At 39.4% G+C, this 12854-nt stretch overlaps 2 protein-coding genes across 2 annotated transcripts in view; one reads left to right on the top strand and one right to left on the bottom strand.

Moving 5' to 3' along the window:
* The window catches only part of LOC145778587 (isoleucine--tRNA ligase, cytoplasmic-like), a 49050-nt gene extending 45053 nt beyond the window's left edge, over positions 1-3997 (top strand). Inside the window, exons 24-29 of the mRNA XM_082590104.1 lie at positions 674-794; positions 1292-1446; positions 1857-1911; positions 2600-2764; positions 3281-3427; positions 3851-3997. Coding sequence (XP_082446230.1) covers positions 674-794; positions 1292-1446; positions 1857-1911; positions 2600-2764; positions 3281-3427; positions 3851-3906 — 699 coding nt within the window. The 3' untranslated portion in view covers positions 3907-3997. The remainder of the gene's footprint in view (positions 1-673; positions 795-1291; positions 1447-1856; positions 1912-2599; positions 2765-3280; positions 3428-3850) is intronic.
* Positions 3998-10460: 6463 nt separating this feature from the next.
* On the bottom strand, positions 10461-12564 carry LOC145778809 (uncharacterized). The gene is made up of 3 exons (XM_082590393.1): positions 12414-12564; positions 11669-12046; positions 10461-11464 (listed from the first exon to the last, which is right to left on the bottom strand). The coding sequence occupies exons 1-3, from the start codon at positions 12434-12436 to the stop codon at positions 10786-10788; spliced, it is 1080 nt and encodes a 359-aa protein (XP_082446519.1). The 5' UTR covers positions 12437-12564; the 3' UTR covers positions 10461-10785.
* Positions 12565-12854: the final 290 nt, after the last annotated feature.

Raw genomic sequence — 12854 nt, 5'->3', positions numbered from 1 at the left:
GATTGATTTGCTGTCTGGGTCACAGTTGATCCTTTTCCTGACCCGCTTACCGGTTCGAACATGCCGTTCAAGCGCTGGAAAAACTCAAGCCAGCTGAGTTTCCATTTTTACACCATCGCTAGTATTGAAAAATGTCAACCTATGTTAACTGAAAAGGGATGGGACATGGGATGGTTTTGAATGCGTATGTTGGATCACCATTGATCACGTTTGCAATAGAGTCAATGACCATTTTCTTATGAAGAACATTGTTTTATTAATCGCTTGTTCCTGAGATTATTATCTAATCTTGGCTTAATCAAGCGGTGACATTTGCTCAGGTTTCTCAAACCTTATGTCTCATTATATTGTCATGATAAAGCTTCTAATGTGATTATCGCTTGCTACTTCTTGGTAGCCGTGGGAGGGCGCAGCGGATAATGCGCTGGCTTTCCAATAATGCGAACCTAGTTCGAACTTGTTCATAAACACCGTTCACCTCTACCCAGGGTGTAATAATGTTGCTGATGCAAAAGCGGCCGAGAGATAGGAACTGGCCTACTTTCGTTAGTGTCGAAGGTTCAGTTTGATGAGAACCTTATCTTCTCATTCTCCAAACTCAGTTTCTGAGTATAGGACCTTTACTTTTACTTTTTAGTATTTTTGTTTAAATCTGACTTTTATCTTTTTCAAGCTCAAGGAAAGCAATCTGGATATCACTTTGGTCAGAGGACGCATCGAACCTGCCAGGTTCAATGGCCAGCCAGTTTGTAGATACATCAACATCCAACTCCGATCCAATGGTTTGTTCACAGGTTGGTACCAGTGAAAGTAACCGCGTCAATTCAATGTCACCATCTCCAACACGCAGGGGCGTAGCCAGCACAAAATTTTGGGAGCGGGTGCAAATAAGTATGATTGCATATGTCAGTGAGCGGGGCAACGAGTTGGCGAAAGTGAAGCACCCAAAAGGGGTCTATGGGGTCTCCCCCAGAAAATTAAAAAAATAATACCTTAAAATTGCGCGTTTTGAGAATGCTTTCAGCTTAAATCCATAGTAAAACTCTATCAAATGTTGCTGTAGTAGAAGGTAAAATGCTATTCAAAATATTTCGAGAGAGGGCCTTTTGCCCTCCTGACTACTCTCCTGCCAACACGCACTGTCGTTCTTTCGCCGTTTTAAAACGTGATCCTACTTTCAAGAGTGTCGTATTGAAAACGTGATAAACTGCATTATTGACTAAACGTTTTGCTTAATTCACTAAACAATTAAAACACTTTAAAATATAATTTAAATTTTCTCCACTTCCAGATCGGCCGGCCACGATCCTCTTGGAAAACCCGCGAAACAACCCCACCATGCGGACCATCCACGATCTCCGGAGCTTCATCATTGACTTGTATCAGCTCCACAGGGTGGCACCAAAGGTGAATTTCGTCAGCGGCGGCTCGATGGCCGGTTACACGGTGGGCTGCAAGTTTGTTGCAGGAGAAGTGCATGGCTTTGTGTGGCTGTTGAGGAGTTGTTGATTTGCTGCCGATTTGCCCCTTTTGTTTCTTCACATCAGAGATCTACGTTGTATCGCACTACCGTGAAGGGGCTGCCATTGCAAAACAAAGTCTCGATTGTTTTAATCGGGGGTATATTTATCATTTTGGGGGAAATTTTAATGCGCAAAATTTCTATTAAATTCTAAGTTTTGATTCCAAAACTGAGTCGGATCCGAAAATAACTCGTGGGGATAAATTTACCTGTAGAAAGTCGACAAGAGGTCAAAAGTGGCAGAAAAATTGACAACGCCGTGTTGAATACTTTAAAGAATTTTCTATTTTCATCTGTGACCAATCAACCGGTTTACTGTGACAAACAATTTCAGTTCAATGACGGGCCACGACTTACTTTCGCCATGAAAGAAGCCAAGGATGGGCAAGGTAAGCAAAACGCAAACATGCAATCTTCATACGCCAGTCTTTACAAACAATTGCTATCTTGATTTCTACTATTACTTGAGATAACTCACGTTGTTGGGTGAGATAAAAACTAAAGATGAAAAATTTGCTGGAAAAGTATTTCCGGAAGCGACACCGCATAACATGTTGTGTATTGGATTTTTGCCTTTTGATGCAAAGGTTGACACGTCCGAGCCACCGAATGCTTTTATGACGTTTTTAACAAATCCTTTGAGGCATCTGTGTTGTGACAGACTGTTATGATATCGCGTGAAGCCAGTTCAGTTACTTCTAGGAAATCGTGTTAGTTACAATGTTCCGGTTTCGTTTTGTATTGTTTTTAATGCATAGAAATTACCAATTTCTAGCTCCTTGAAAATGCTAAGCTGATATTATTGTACCTGTTGGTGATGAGTTGCTATTTGTACTCTGCGTTATATAATAGTATGACCCGCAAAGTGAACTTTGCTGTGCATGAATTCTCTAGTTTTTACTTTTTGCATGAGGTTAGACCAGTCACGCGATTTGTATTTTCCAAATAATCGACTGGACTCACCGCATAGAAATTGATTGCAAACAAATGTTTATAATATAACTTTACAACACATGCTCCTAGCACAAACCACAAGCGGCTCACGTCTGAACTTTTTTTTACTTTTGTCTCTATCAGAGAGTTCCGTAACAATGGCAACTGATCTCCTCAGTTTGTCAGGCCAAACCTTAGTGGTCGACATCGGAGTCACTAACGTACCCACCATACCTTTGCCAAACTCCCTGCCGACAGTTATCGCCTGCAAATATGTTAATATCAGCCTGGTACGAGGCCAATGCAGAGGTGAGTTGATTAAAAAAACAACGCGTTGATTCAGAGAAATATTTTGATCTATTTTCACAAAATGTGTAAAGTAAACATAAAAGTATGAACAACGGTATAGATTCCCTATAATAGGTAGATCCACTCATTACCACTGATCTTTTGTGCCACCTACCAAGGTAAGAGGTGGGATGGCGCAGTGGATAAGGCGCTCGCTTTCTAATCAAGCAATCTTGGTTTGACTTCCGGCTTAAGGTAGTTGTTAAAAAACGCGCTCACTTCTACCCAGGGTGTGATAAATTGAGTGGGCGTAGTTGCTGAAAGAAAGGCGGCCGAGAGAAAGGAACTGGCCACCTTATTAGTACCGAAGGCTTAGTATAATGAGAACCTTATCTTATTTCCCGATGCGTGGATTTGAGTGTGGGACTCACCTTTACATTTTTTTTACCAAAGTAGGCTATTTTATGTCTGTTTCATGCTAATTCTTAAACTTTATTGTGGTTATGTTGCTCTACCTTCAGTGTACATTTGACGCAGGTGGAGGGGACACTGCTGCTGTTGTGTTGCTTGAAAATCCAAAGAATTCAAACGACATTACCCTGGAAGAACTTACCGAACAAGCGAAAAACTTGTTTGGCCAAGAGAAACCCATCCGCCTTTCAACTTCTCCTGATCTAACGACAGGTATTGTTATAGTTTGTTGTAGCTTGTAGATTTCAGGCGTGCAAGGATTATTAGATTCAATAATCGCATTATATTTTTTATGTATTTGTTGTTGAGGTGATGTTACCTGCCTTTTAAAACGTGATGCAAAAGTCCAACTTTTCAATATGTCGTTATATCAATATTAATATTAATAACACTAGCATTCTAATGGTAGCCTTCACACGATTCTCTTAGCTATCGCCTACAAAAATATGCCATTGCCGCTTATAGTCTACGAACACCTCCAACCTTAATACTGAATTAGTCGAGAAAAAGTAATAGCTCAAGCACAACAATATGGTGTTGTTTTTGTTTGTTTTTTCTTAAATCTATTGATTCTTGTTTGATGTCATACTTGTAGGAGTTGAATGTTGATCAAAGCGGCTATTCTTTCATTTGCAGAGCTTAAATCAGTGAAGGACTTGCAACCTAACAGTGTGGTGTACGTCAGGTTTTAACGGGAGCAGTTCTGTTTTATCATGTGGTGTATGACGGTTTCATCATTAGAGAAGCTTGCGCAATACGGAATAAAGTGAATGGCGAACTTCAGTTGTTGCTTTTGCGTAGTATTTTCCCATTAACAGAGATAACTATTTCCAACAAGGTTTCATGTTGAAAAAAAAAAATACGCAATGCTCAATGTGAACAAGAAATATAAAGAACGACACTCATGCCTGAACAGTGGATAGTGCAGGACCGTATCACGGATCATTTACTTACAACGGACATTGCTTAGAATTTTTTTCACGCGTTTCTCAATCATGACGCACTGGGTTGTGGTGACGTATTTTCGCAACGGTTGCAGGGAAAATCATGCAAATGAGGTTAGAAGTTTAGGAAAACCTAAAACCTTTTCTTTTTATTCACGTTGCTTCAACTTTGTGATCTTTTCATTTCAGGAAAAGCAACTCAGGTGGTATTAAGGCAATTCGTGATTTGGTTAGTCATGTGTCATTAAGTCATATGTTGGTCAATAGAACAAGCCGGTGGGATTATTTCCTGTTTTCTCGTGAACTTTTCTCAACAGCCAGAAAGGATATATTCGCACGATAGCATATTGATGGGAACCGCCTATCCGCTTTGTTTCTCACGCATTTCACAGGCTAGCCAATGGTTCTTGTAATTTTTATTCTCATGGTTACCCGCCTCTGGTGCAACCAATTTTGAATTTATCAGCTGAACAGAACTATTTGAATTAACCCTGCCGCGTTTAAATGAAAATGGTGATAGGCCTATTCAACAAATAGAACTTTCCAATGCAAATTTGACGCATTATTACGATTAATTACCGATCTTGAAAAACAATGTGAAAAAACTTCGAATCGATGCAACACTTTCAGTTTGACCTTCAGTTTTGCTTTGAACACAGGCTTTAGCTAGGTAGTCTTAGCACCGGTAGAAGACGCGTTTGACAGTATCACCTTTTCAATAAGTTCATTTTAGATCGTTTTTTTGTAAATTAAATTTAGCCTATGTAGAAAATGTAGTAGCGCATGAAGTTATTTATTATGACGATAATAATGCATTATACCTTCTCGAAGTTTTCAGTTGCAGTAAGTTATTCCCTTAACTGTTAGCCTGTGGGCCGCTATATTCACGCACTGATAACTGTCCAAAAATCACTAAAAGAGGAAATATTGTCATTGAGTTTTGATGCGGCAAGACTTTGTCGAAGTTCATTCAAAATGTTGACTTTATTTTGACCTAAAAAATTGATGTAACAAGTTCTGAAAACTGAAACAACTGCTTGCAGACTTTTATGTTCTTACTGACGTAACAACACTTCGGTCCCGAGGTTGGTTTTCAATTTTCATCCTGGGACTGACAAAGCCTTGATAAGTTATTCTTGGTAGTTTCGCATGCTTGTAGAGGCTCTTGACACAGGGCCGGTTACCGAGATTGGCAGAGTGAAGTTTTCCGATTGTTCAAGTCTTGTTGCCAAGGAGTTATTCCATTCACTAGGTGCCGCTGAATGGAGAGCAGTCTTGAAATGCGTTGCTCAAGCGCACACCCCGAGAGTTGAACCAGCGCAGCGTGATTTTGAACCGGGCGCGTAACCACTGAGCTAACGGGGCGGAGTTCTTCTGCTTTTGCAACTTTCTGTGAATCCTATTGTCAGCAAGACAATTATGTGGTTGGTAGGTTTGAATCTTTATTCTCGAACTGAGAAAGCCTCTGATAGGTTGCTTCGCATGCTTGTAGAGGCTTTGAACCACTAACGCAGGCTCGGTTACCAAAATTGACTAAAGTAAAGTTTCTGATTGTCAAAGTGTTATCTGAATTAATCTATTCATTGGATGTCGCTGAATTTAGAGCTGTTCTTAAAATACGTTGCTCAAAGCCGAACCAGCGCCGCTTGATCTTTGAGGTCTCTCCTTGTATAAACTCGGGCGCTTAACCGAGTTATCGGGACCGACCCATTTTTGATTCTTGCTCCTCGTAATGTCTCCATGTAAAAAACAACTCTCAAGGCAGAGGCATTATGTCGTGATTTTTAAGCGAAGCCAATTCTACAGGTGAGAGGATATGTGGGTTATAGCCAGAGGTGGGCAAAGTTACTTTCAAAAGTAACTGAGTTACAGTTACTTGGCCAAAATAGTAACTGAGTTACCGTTACAGTTACCGATTTCAAAAAAGTAACTAGTTACCGTAACTAGTTACAGTTACTAGTTACTTTCAGTTACTCATAAAGTTCTGCACCTGGCCAGCTCTGCATGTAAGTTCAGTTTAACCGCAATCTTTGATATATAGGCTATTAGGCTAGTGTTAGAGCCATCCATGCTAACATAACAGCACAAGTACAAAACCAACAATGTTTTATTTAAAAAAGTACTCAGTATAAATATGCTTATTTCCTTTGAGAAATACGAGCATTTCAAAGTGCTCGTCACTTAGGCCTGCCCTTTAGGGCTTTAAAATATCCTTGCCCAATGAAAACAACCTTTCCACTGCAGCACTTGACGGAATGGGAGTGTTATGTTTTAAAAACAGTTTTTTCATCGGTCCGCTTGTGAATCTGGAACCGCTTAACTTGGGCTCAGGGTCAGCTTCCAAATACTCCTGCAACAGATTCAACGCGCATTGCTTTCTCTTGGTTTTTGCATAAAGTGGTGCAAAAAAGTCCTCTGTGGCTCTATCACTATCCACTTCAATATCGCTTCTGCTCCCCTCTTCAGCAGAGCAGTTTGCTTCTTCAATTGCTTGAAGCATGTTCTGTTTTATTGTGGTCTTCAATTCAGCAGTGTCGATTAATTGTTAGGCATTAAACACAGGTAAGTCTAAATTGTGGGTGGAATGCAGTCGCAAGCTGAAAGTCGCTGTCCTCGAACCAATGACCAAATCTGGTTTGTATTGCTTCCACAAGAACGTCCACCAACGGCAAGCACACAGCAATGCTGTTGCTGGTTTTGATGTCAGACAACCTTTTTAGAGTCATTGCAAGCGTGGGTAGCAATACCCATGCACTCATCACAGAAATTTTGTCGGGCGATAAATTCTCTACTGACTCATTTAAAATTTTACGCAAAAGCAAATCCCAATTTGAAACAAAAATTCAGGAAGCGCTATTAATCAAACGCTGCAATCCAAATTTAAACAAACAATTATTTGCGGGAGGCGCCTCCATTCTCCTCAACATTTATTAGATGTATCACGCACCCTGTGGTGCAAATTCTTTTCTAGTTACGCAGTTGCCTTTTCCTAATGTAATTGGTTTTCCGTCTGTCTGTTTTCCACACTATTGCTTATAATGGTTGCGTGTTTCTTGATGCTTATAGTCAGTTAGTTAGTTACTTTCAAGAAGTTTAAATTTATTGCAATTTATACATATTTTCAGATTATTCCAAAACTACGGCTCCTGTACACCTCTGGCAGCTATATACGACAAGCATGAACTGAGCTATAACATTGCATAAACATTGCATAGAAAGTCACATATTGATCAATCACCAAAAGCAATTAATTTAGCCAAATCAGTTCTCAAAAAGCGCCAAAAAAAGAGCCAAATCGCCAAACCATAAATATGAAGCCAAACGTCTTAAAAAATCGCTAGATTTCTGAATTTTAGCAATGAATTCGCCAATATGGCAATCCTGCTCCATAAGATGACTAAACAAGAGCGCCGCGCATGGGCAGTGCTGCTCCGATACAGCTGCGAGAAGAATGCATTATTGCGCAACGCGCAGTAAACACGCATAAAGCATGACACAAACATGTGCAGAGAAATGGACGGCAATTAGAAACAAAAAGTTCAATACAAAAGTAACTTGTAACTGTAACTGTTGAAAAAGTGCTAAAATAGGAACTAGTTACCGCGTTTCGTTACCTTTGGAAAATAGTAACGAAGTTACCGTTACAGTTACTCAAAAAGTAACTAGTTACAGTAACTAGTTACTTTTGTAACTAGTTACTGCCCACCTCTGGATAGCCTACGTTTAAGCTCAATCAGAGTTTTTACTTCAACAAGTAGCCTACTTTTTTACACGGCACCCTTACCGGTATTTCATTCTCTGTATATCCTACTTTGAGCACCATAACACTGAGATTCCAAATGTTTTTATTTCATTAAATATCCTGCAAAGAGCTTTACCGAAAGTTTCCAGGAACATAAAGATTTCGTAACTTACAATAAATACCTTGAAATAGAGAGATTTCCTTAGGCTAAACCTGGTTGTTAAATTACACCGTTCACCCAGGGTGCAATGCATTGGGGGAGAGTAGTTGCTGAAGGAAAGGCGGCGCGAGAAAGGAAGTGGTTACCCTGATCATACTCATTAGTCATTAGGGCCGAAGGCTAAATATCATGACATTATCTTCGCATTCCCCGATACTTGTAATCAAGCACGGCACCACCTTAGGCTCAAATCAATGCGCGATCTAACAACCAAACCGCAACGCCAACACCCATGCTCAAAAGGAATCCAGCCATCAAGAAGGATATTTTTTACTACTCATCTTTCCACGTCTGGCGACGTTGCAGCGATGTAACCTACGTAAAGTGGCTTCTTTTGCTAAGTGAGACCAGCCCGTGTGCATTATGTTCTGTCTTTGCAAGATGATTAATGGCGTGAATGAAATCAAACACAAGCATTGCATTCTTTCTCTTCCACTTACTCCAAACTTGCACAACCAGGTGGGCAACAAAACTGAACAAGGTGAAGATATCCAGATAAAAGATGTCACCTAGGCAGGGGCGGATCCAGAGGGGGGCGATTGGGGCGATCGCCCCCCCTAAAACCTAGGAAAGTAGCTTTATTCTTCATTTATAGCCTATGTATGCGATTTGGAAAACAACTTATCGAAAGCAATGCTGAGTAAGTCTTTCGCCATGTTTAAAGATTAGGTTAGGCTAGGGTAGGCTATAATAATATAGTGTAAGGCTATTATTTCGTCACAGCGTCTAAATACAGAACAAAATTACTAAAATTTAAAAAGTTTCTAAAGTTTTTGCCGGCACTGTAGAGCATAGCGATAAATCCCTTAGCCTAGATAAGTTGGTTGACAGAGCAGGTTATTGGCAACTTTGGCGGTCAGACGTTGAACTAAAACCATTCGAATTCTATCTTTGAAATTGCATCTAAAAACAGCAAAGTTCAATTTTTTTCAATGAGACTTTAGCATCTTGTCACCTAACATCATTGCTACCACGAAATTGCTCAAGTATGACCCGATAGCATTGACAAAAGTCATTTGCAATGCCTACAACGGCTTGTTACGTCATATATATAGTGTGGAATCAGCTCTATGTTCAGAGATCCACTTATGGAAGGAGATTAGGAGAAGTGGGCAAATATAACTGTTTCGGCGACTGCTGCAGTCTTACCGATGACTGCGGAAGAAGCTTTACAGCAGTGTGATGAAGATGTGTGCACAATCGTACACTCTCTTCTAAAAAATACTATCAACCTTGCCAGTCAGCGTATAGCATCAGCCGAAAGAAGCTTTTCATCTCTTCGGTCGTTGAAAACCTGGCTGAGGAACAACATCGGCGAGGAAAGACTAAATGGATTGGCCTTACTATACCAGCATCGGGACATTTTAATTGACATAGACTCCGTAATAAATCGATTTGCCAACAGTACAAACCGCAAACTTGACTTTGTGTTGTAGTCAAAGGTACGACACCTGTTAGTATTACCCGTACCGGCAAAGTAGCTTTTTTATTTTCGTTTTAATTGTGAAGTCCACAGAAATAGTTGCTTCTGTTATGCTTAGTTTCTTTTTTTTGTCTGGTGCAGCGACCGTGCATGACACGTTTTAAGGAGGCCTATATCCTTTGGTCGTCATTTAACTATGTTTAGCCTAACTGTCATTCTATTTGTACAAATTGTAGTGTTTCGCTGGACCAAAATAAAAATTTACAATCGAAAGCTAGCCTATAGTGGCGATTCTACGGGGGTGGAGCATGACCCAGTGTTCTGACCTGGCCCCACTTTTGTTCAAAACAATTCAAAACTTTTCAGAGGAATAAAACCTCGAAGTTATAGACTAGAGTAAGTCTATAACAACCTCAATGTCTGTATCAATAATAGGCTATGCTGTGACATTTGGAAGACAGAATTACCTGTTATCATCGTTCCGTGGTCACTTTTTAAATTGCTGTGAAACAATCAAGAGTGAAACTTTCAGTCTCAACTATAAATGCGGCTAGGTTGTTCAGATTTCAACTTGACATGGCAAGGACACATCAGCTCTTCATCCCTCCCTTTGTTAAACAACAGCATTGTTGAAGATTTTTTAAGTTATAGAATTTCTCATAATTTGTTTTCGAAATGCTCTCAAAACGCACCAAATTCAACCTAAATTTTCTAGGGGAGACCTCCGTCGTTGTTTGTGCGGGCTGATCACTTGTCTGAATGTCAATGACATCGCCCCCCCTAACGTTAATACCTGGATCCGCCCCTGCACCTAGGCCTACGTGGAGGCTTTCTTTGTGCTGTTTCAACACGTCACTTTTGAAGTTTTCAGGTAAAATTTTATTGAAGTAAGCAGTCACAAATTGGACAATCCCCACGCGGGGTTTATAGTCTTATGATCATCCCAGCGTACCTATAAAACTGCACTGGTGAGGCCATTTAGACCGAAACGGTGTGCCACTGTCATAAGTTGTCATTTGGTTCTTAAGTATTAAAGTTTTTAAAGTTTAAGAAATTGGATAGGTCTAAACACAAAAAATAAAAATATTAGGCTTACCGACGAAATACATCTTTCGTGAACAATGCACGTGATAAAACAATAAACAATGCATAAAACTGCTAATTTCTATTAAATTAATGAACAATTTAGCACGACGCGTAAGCACGAAATCTTCTATCATAATACAGTAAACAAAGAGTTAATTACAATACAAGGATGGGATCTAATTTTGCAGGGGCCACGTTTTCATGCACAGAACATGAAACGGTATTGTCTTGGGGTTCACTTTTGCTGTGAAGGCCAACAGCTAGTTTTTCTAGTCGTCCTGATTGAAATAGGTCAAATATTAAAACATGAGTGTCAAATGGAGTAAGCCCCAGAACATCGTCATTAAATGGCACCCGGGACACTGGGAGAAAGCCATTCATTTTGTGGAAATTGGCGGCTCGGTCACCGTGACTAATTAAAACCAACAACGGTGCATTTGAGCTAAACATTACACTTTTCAAAGCCGCTTTTCTTTTTTCTTTAGTACTTTGTTGTTGTTTTTCTGCAACAGCAGTTTCAAAGTTTTTGTGGTTGTTTTTCATTATTTTTTGAGTTTGTTTCTGCTGTTTCAATAAACTTTTCGTATATTGTTCTGCATCTAAATCAATTATGCGTGTTTTGTCCATATCGATATTGGTTGATGTTTCTTTGCAAGAAGACATTTCTTGTTTGATTGTGTGCTCAGCAAGAATTCGAAGGCCTTCCTTGTAAAGTGTGGATCCGACACCTTGGGATGTGTACGCTGGAGCGATTGCGCCAAACAGCCCACTCCAAGCTGGGATTCCGGTCTTGACTACCTTTTTTCCTATTTGTTCATCTTCCCATGCCTCGTACCTGCAATGTAACATATTGTTTATTTTTGCAATAAAAAACGAGCAATTTCGGCTATTTCGCTACGGCAGAAGGTTTTATTACACAAAAACAAGTAAGTCTATTTTATGCAGATATATAGTTTTAAGCTTACTTCAAGCCAAATTTTGCATGTAAAATCCAATATTTGTACTCACAATGTAAAAAAAAAGATTTTTTGTGATTTACCTAAGAGCACGTTCCAAGCCTTCTTTAGAGATTTTGTCCAATCCGTGTTTGATGTAAGCTTTCCAAAATGGTTCTTCTCCTTCAATCGCCCAACCGCCGCCAAATCGTGCCGGAGGTACACACATGATTCCTCCAACTATCTTCATTTCAGCCGATTGGCTTTTGTCTTCAGCTGCTTTCAGCACGAAAAGAATTCCACGATCGCTTCCGACCGTTACTTCGTAGTTAGCATCGAGGTAGGCGCGAAGAAATGCTTCTCGCTTTGATTCGTCTGGAACCATGTATTTGTAGAGCGGGTAATGATGGAAGGATTTGACGAAACATTCGCGAATTGCAATCCAATCTTCCAAGGAACTGGTCAATTCGACTTTCAACTGTCTGAAATTAAAAGTAAAAAAATAAATCAAAGGTCTGTCGGCACTACTTTAAAACGTTGTTTTTGTCATTTTTTTTACTTATCAGCGATAATAGGAAATTAACTTTAGCAATAATTACTAATCGTAGTTTAGAAAAACTTCTAAATTTTTGTTCTATTCGCAAAGATCTATCAAAGCTCCTTCGTCGTCGTTTTCTATTGTAGTGCTATTATTGCTTTTCGCACTAGTAAATTTGCCGGTTTTCGATAAATATGACAGTAGATTCTTGTTAGAAACTTTTTGCATTGATAAAAACTGTGTTTAGATCAGCAAACAGACACGGTAGGAACTGCTGAACACATTAGCAAACAAAAACATAATAAACTAACCTGTTGCCGTTTCTCTTTTCCATTTTGTTGATGTTTTTTAAAGGACAAATTTTTTTTTGAAAAATCTTGTTTCACCGTTATGTGCTTTCAGCAAAAAATAGCACTATCTAGATATGATTGAGACAACTCTCGTTGAACCGCTAAGCAAAGTGCTCTCGGCGGGTTGAGTGGCTGCTTATGTATATCGCCTAGAATGAAAGGTCAATTTATAAATAATCAAATCTTTTTCTTCTTCAAAAATGAAAAAAAATGACTTACACATATTTTAAATGTTTTTATGATAGGCTATTGTTCTCTTTTCTGCTAAATGTTATCACATTTAATGCTAGTTGAAATTTTCGCTTCTGTTTAGAAATAAACATTCAAATGAAGCCATCCCAGATGTTAAAGTTTCTAAAATGCAATACGTTTGTTTCACTCCTCTCTGTTATGTTTCACTTC

This window comes from Aplidium turbinatum, chromosome 10 (genome assembly GCF_918807975.1).
Source record: "Aplidium turbinatum chromosome 10, kaAplTurb1.1, whole genome shotgun sequence".
Classification (NCBI taxonomy): Eukaryota; Metazoa; Chordata; class Ascidiacea; order Aplousobranchia; family Polyclinidae; genus Aplidium; species Aplidium turbinatum.
The sequence above is the reverse complement of the archived record's forward strand: the minus strand, read 5'-3'. Positions and strand labels throughout refer to the sequence as shown.

Bases quoted from the DNA above. Each gene is read 5' to 3' on its own strand.
- LOC145778809 (XM_082590393.1), bottom strand. From the start codon at position 12,436: ATGGAAAAGAGAAACGGCAACAG. The intron at 12,047-12,413 runs GTTAGTTTATTA...TTTTAATTTCAG, and splicing joins GAAAAGAGAAACGGCAACAG to ACAGTTGAAAGTCGAATTGA. The intron at 11,465-11,668 runs GTAAATCACAAA...GTTACATTGCAG, and splicing joins GGCTTGGAACGTGCTCTTAG to GTACGAGGCATGGGAAGATG.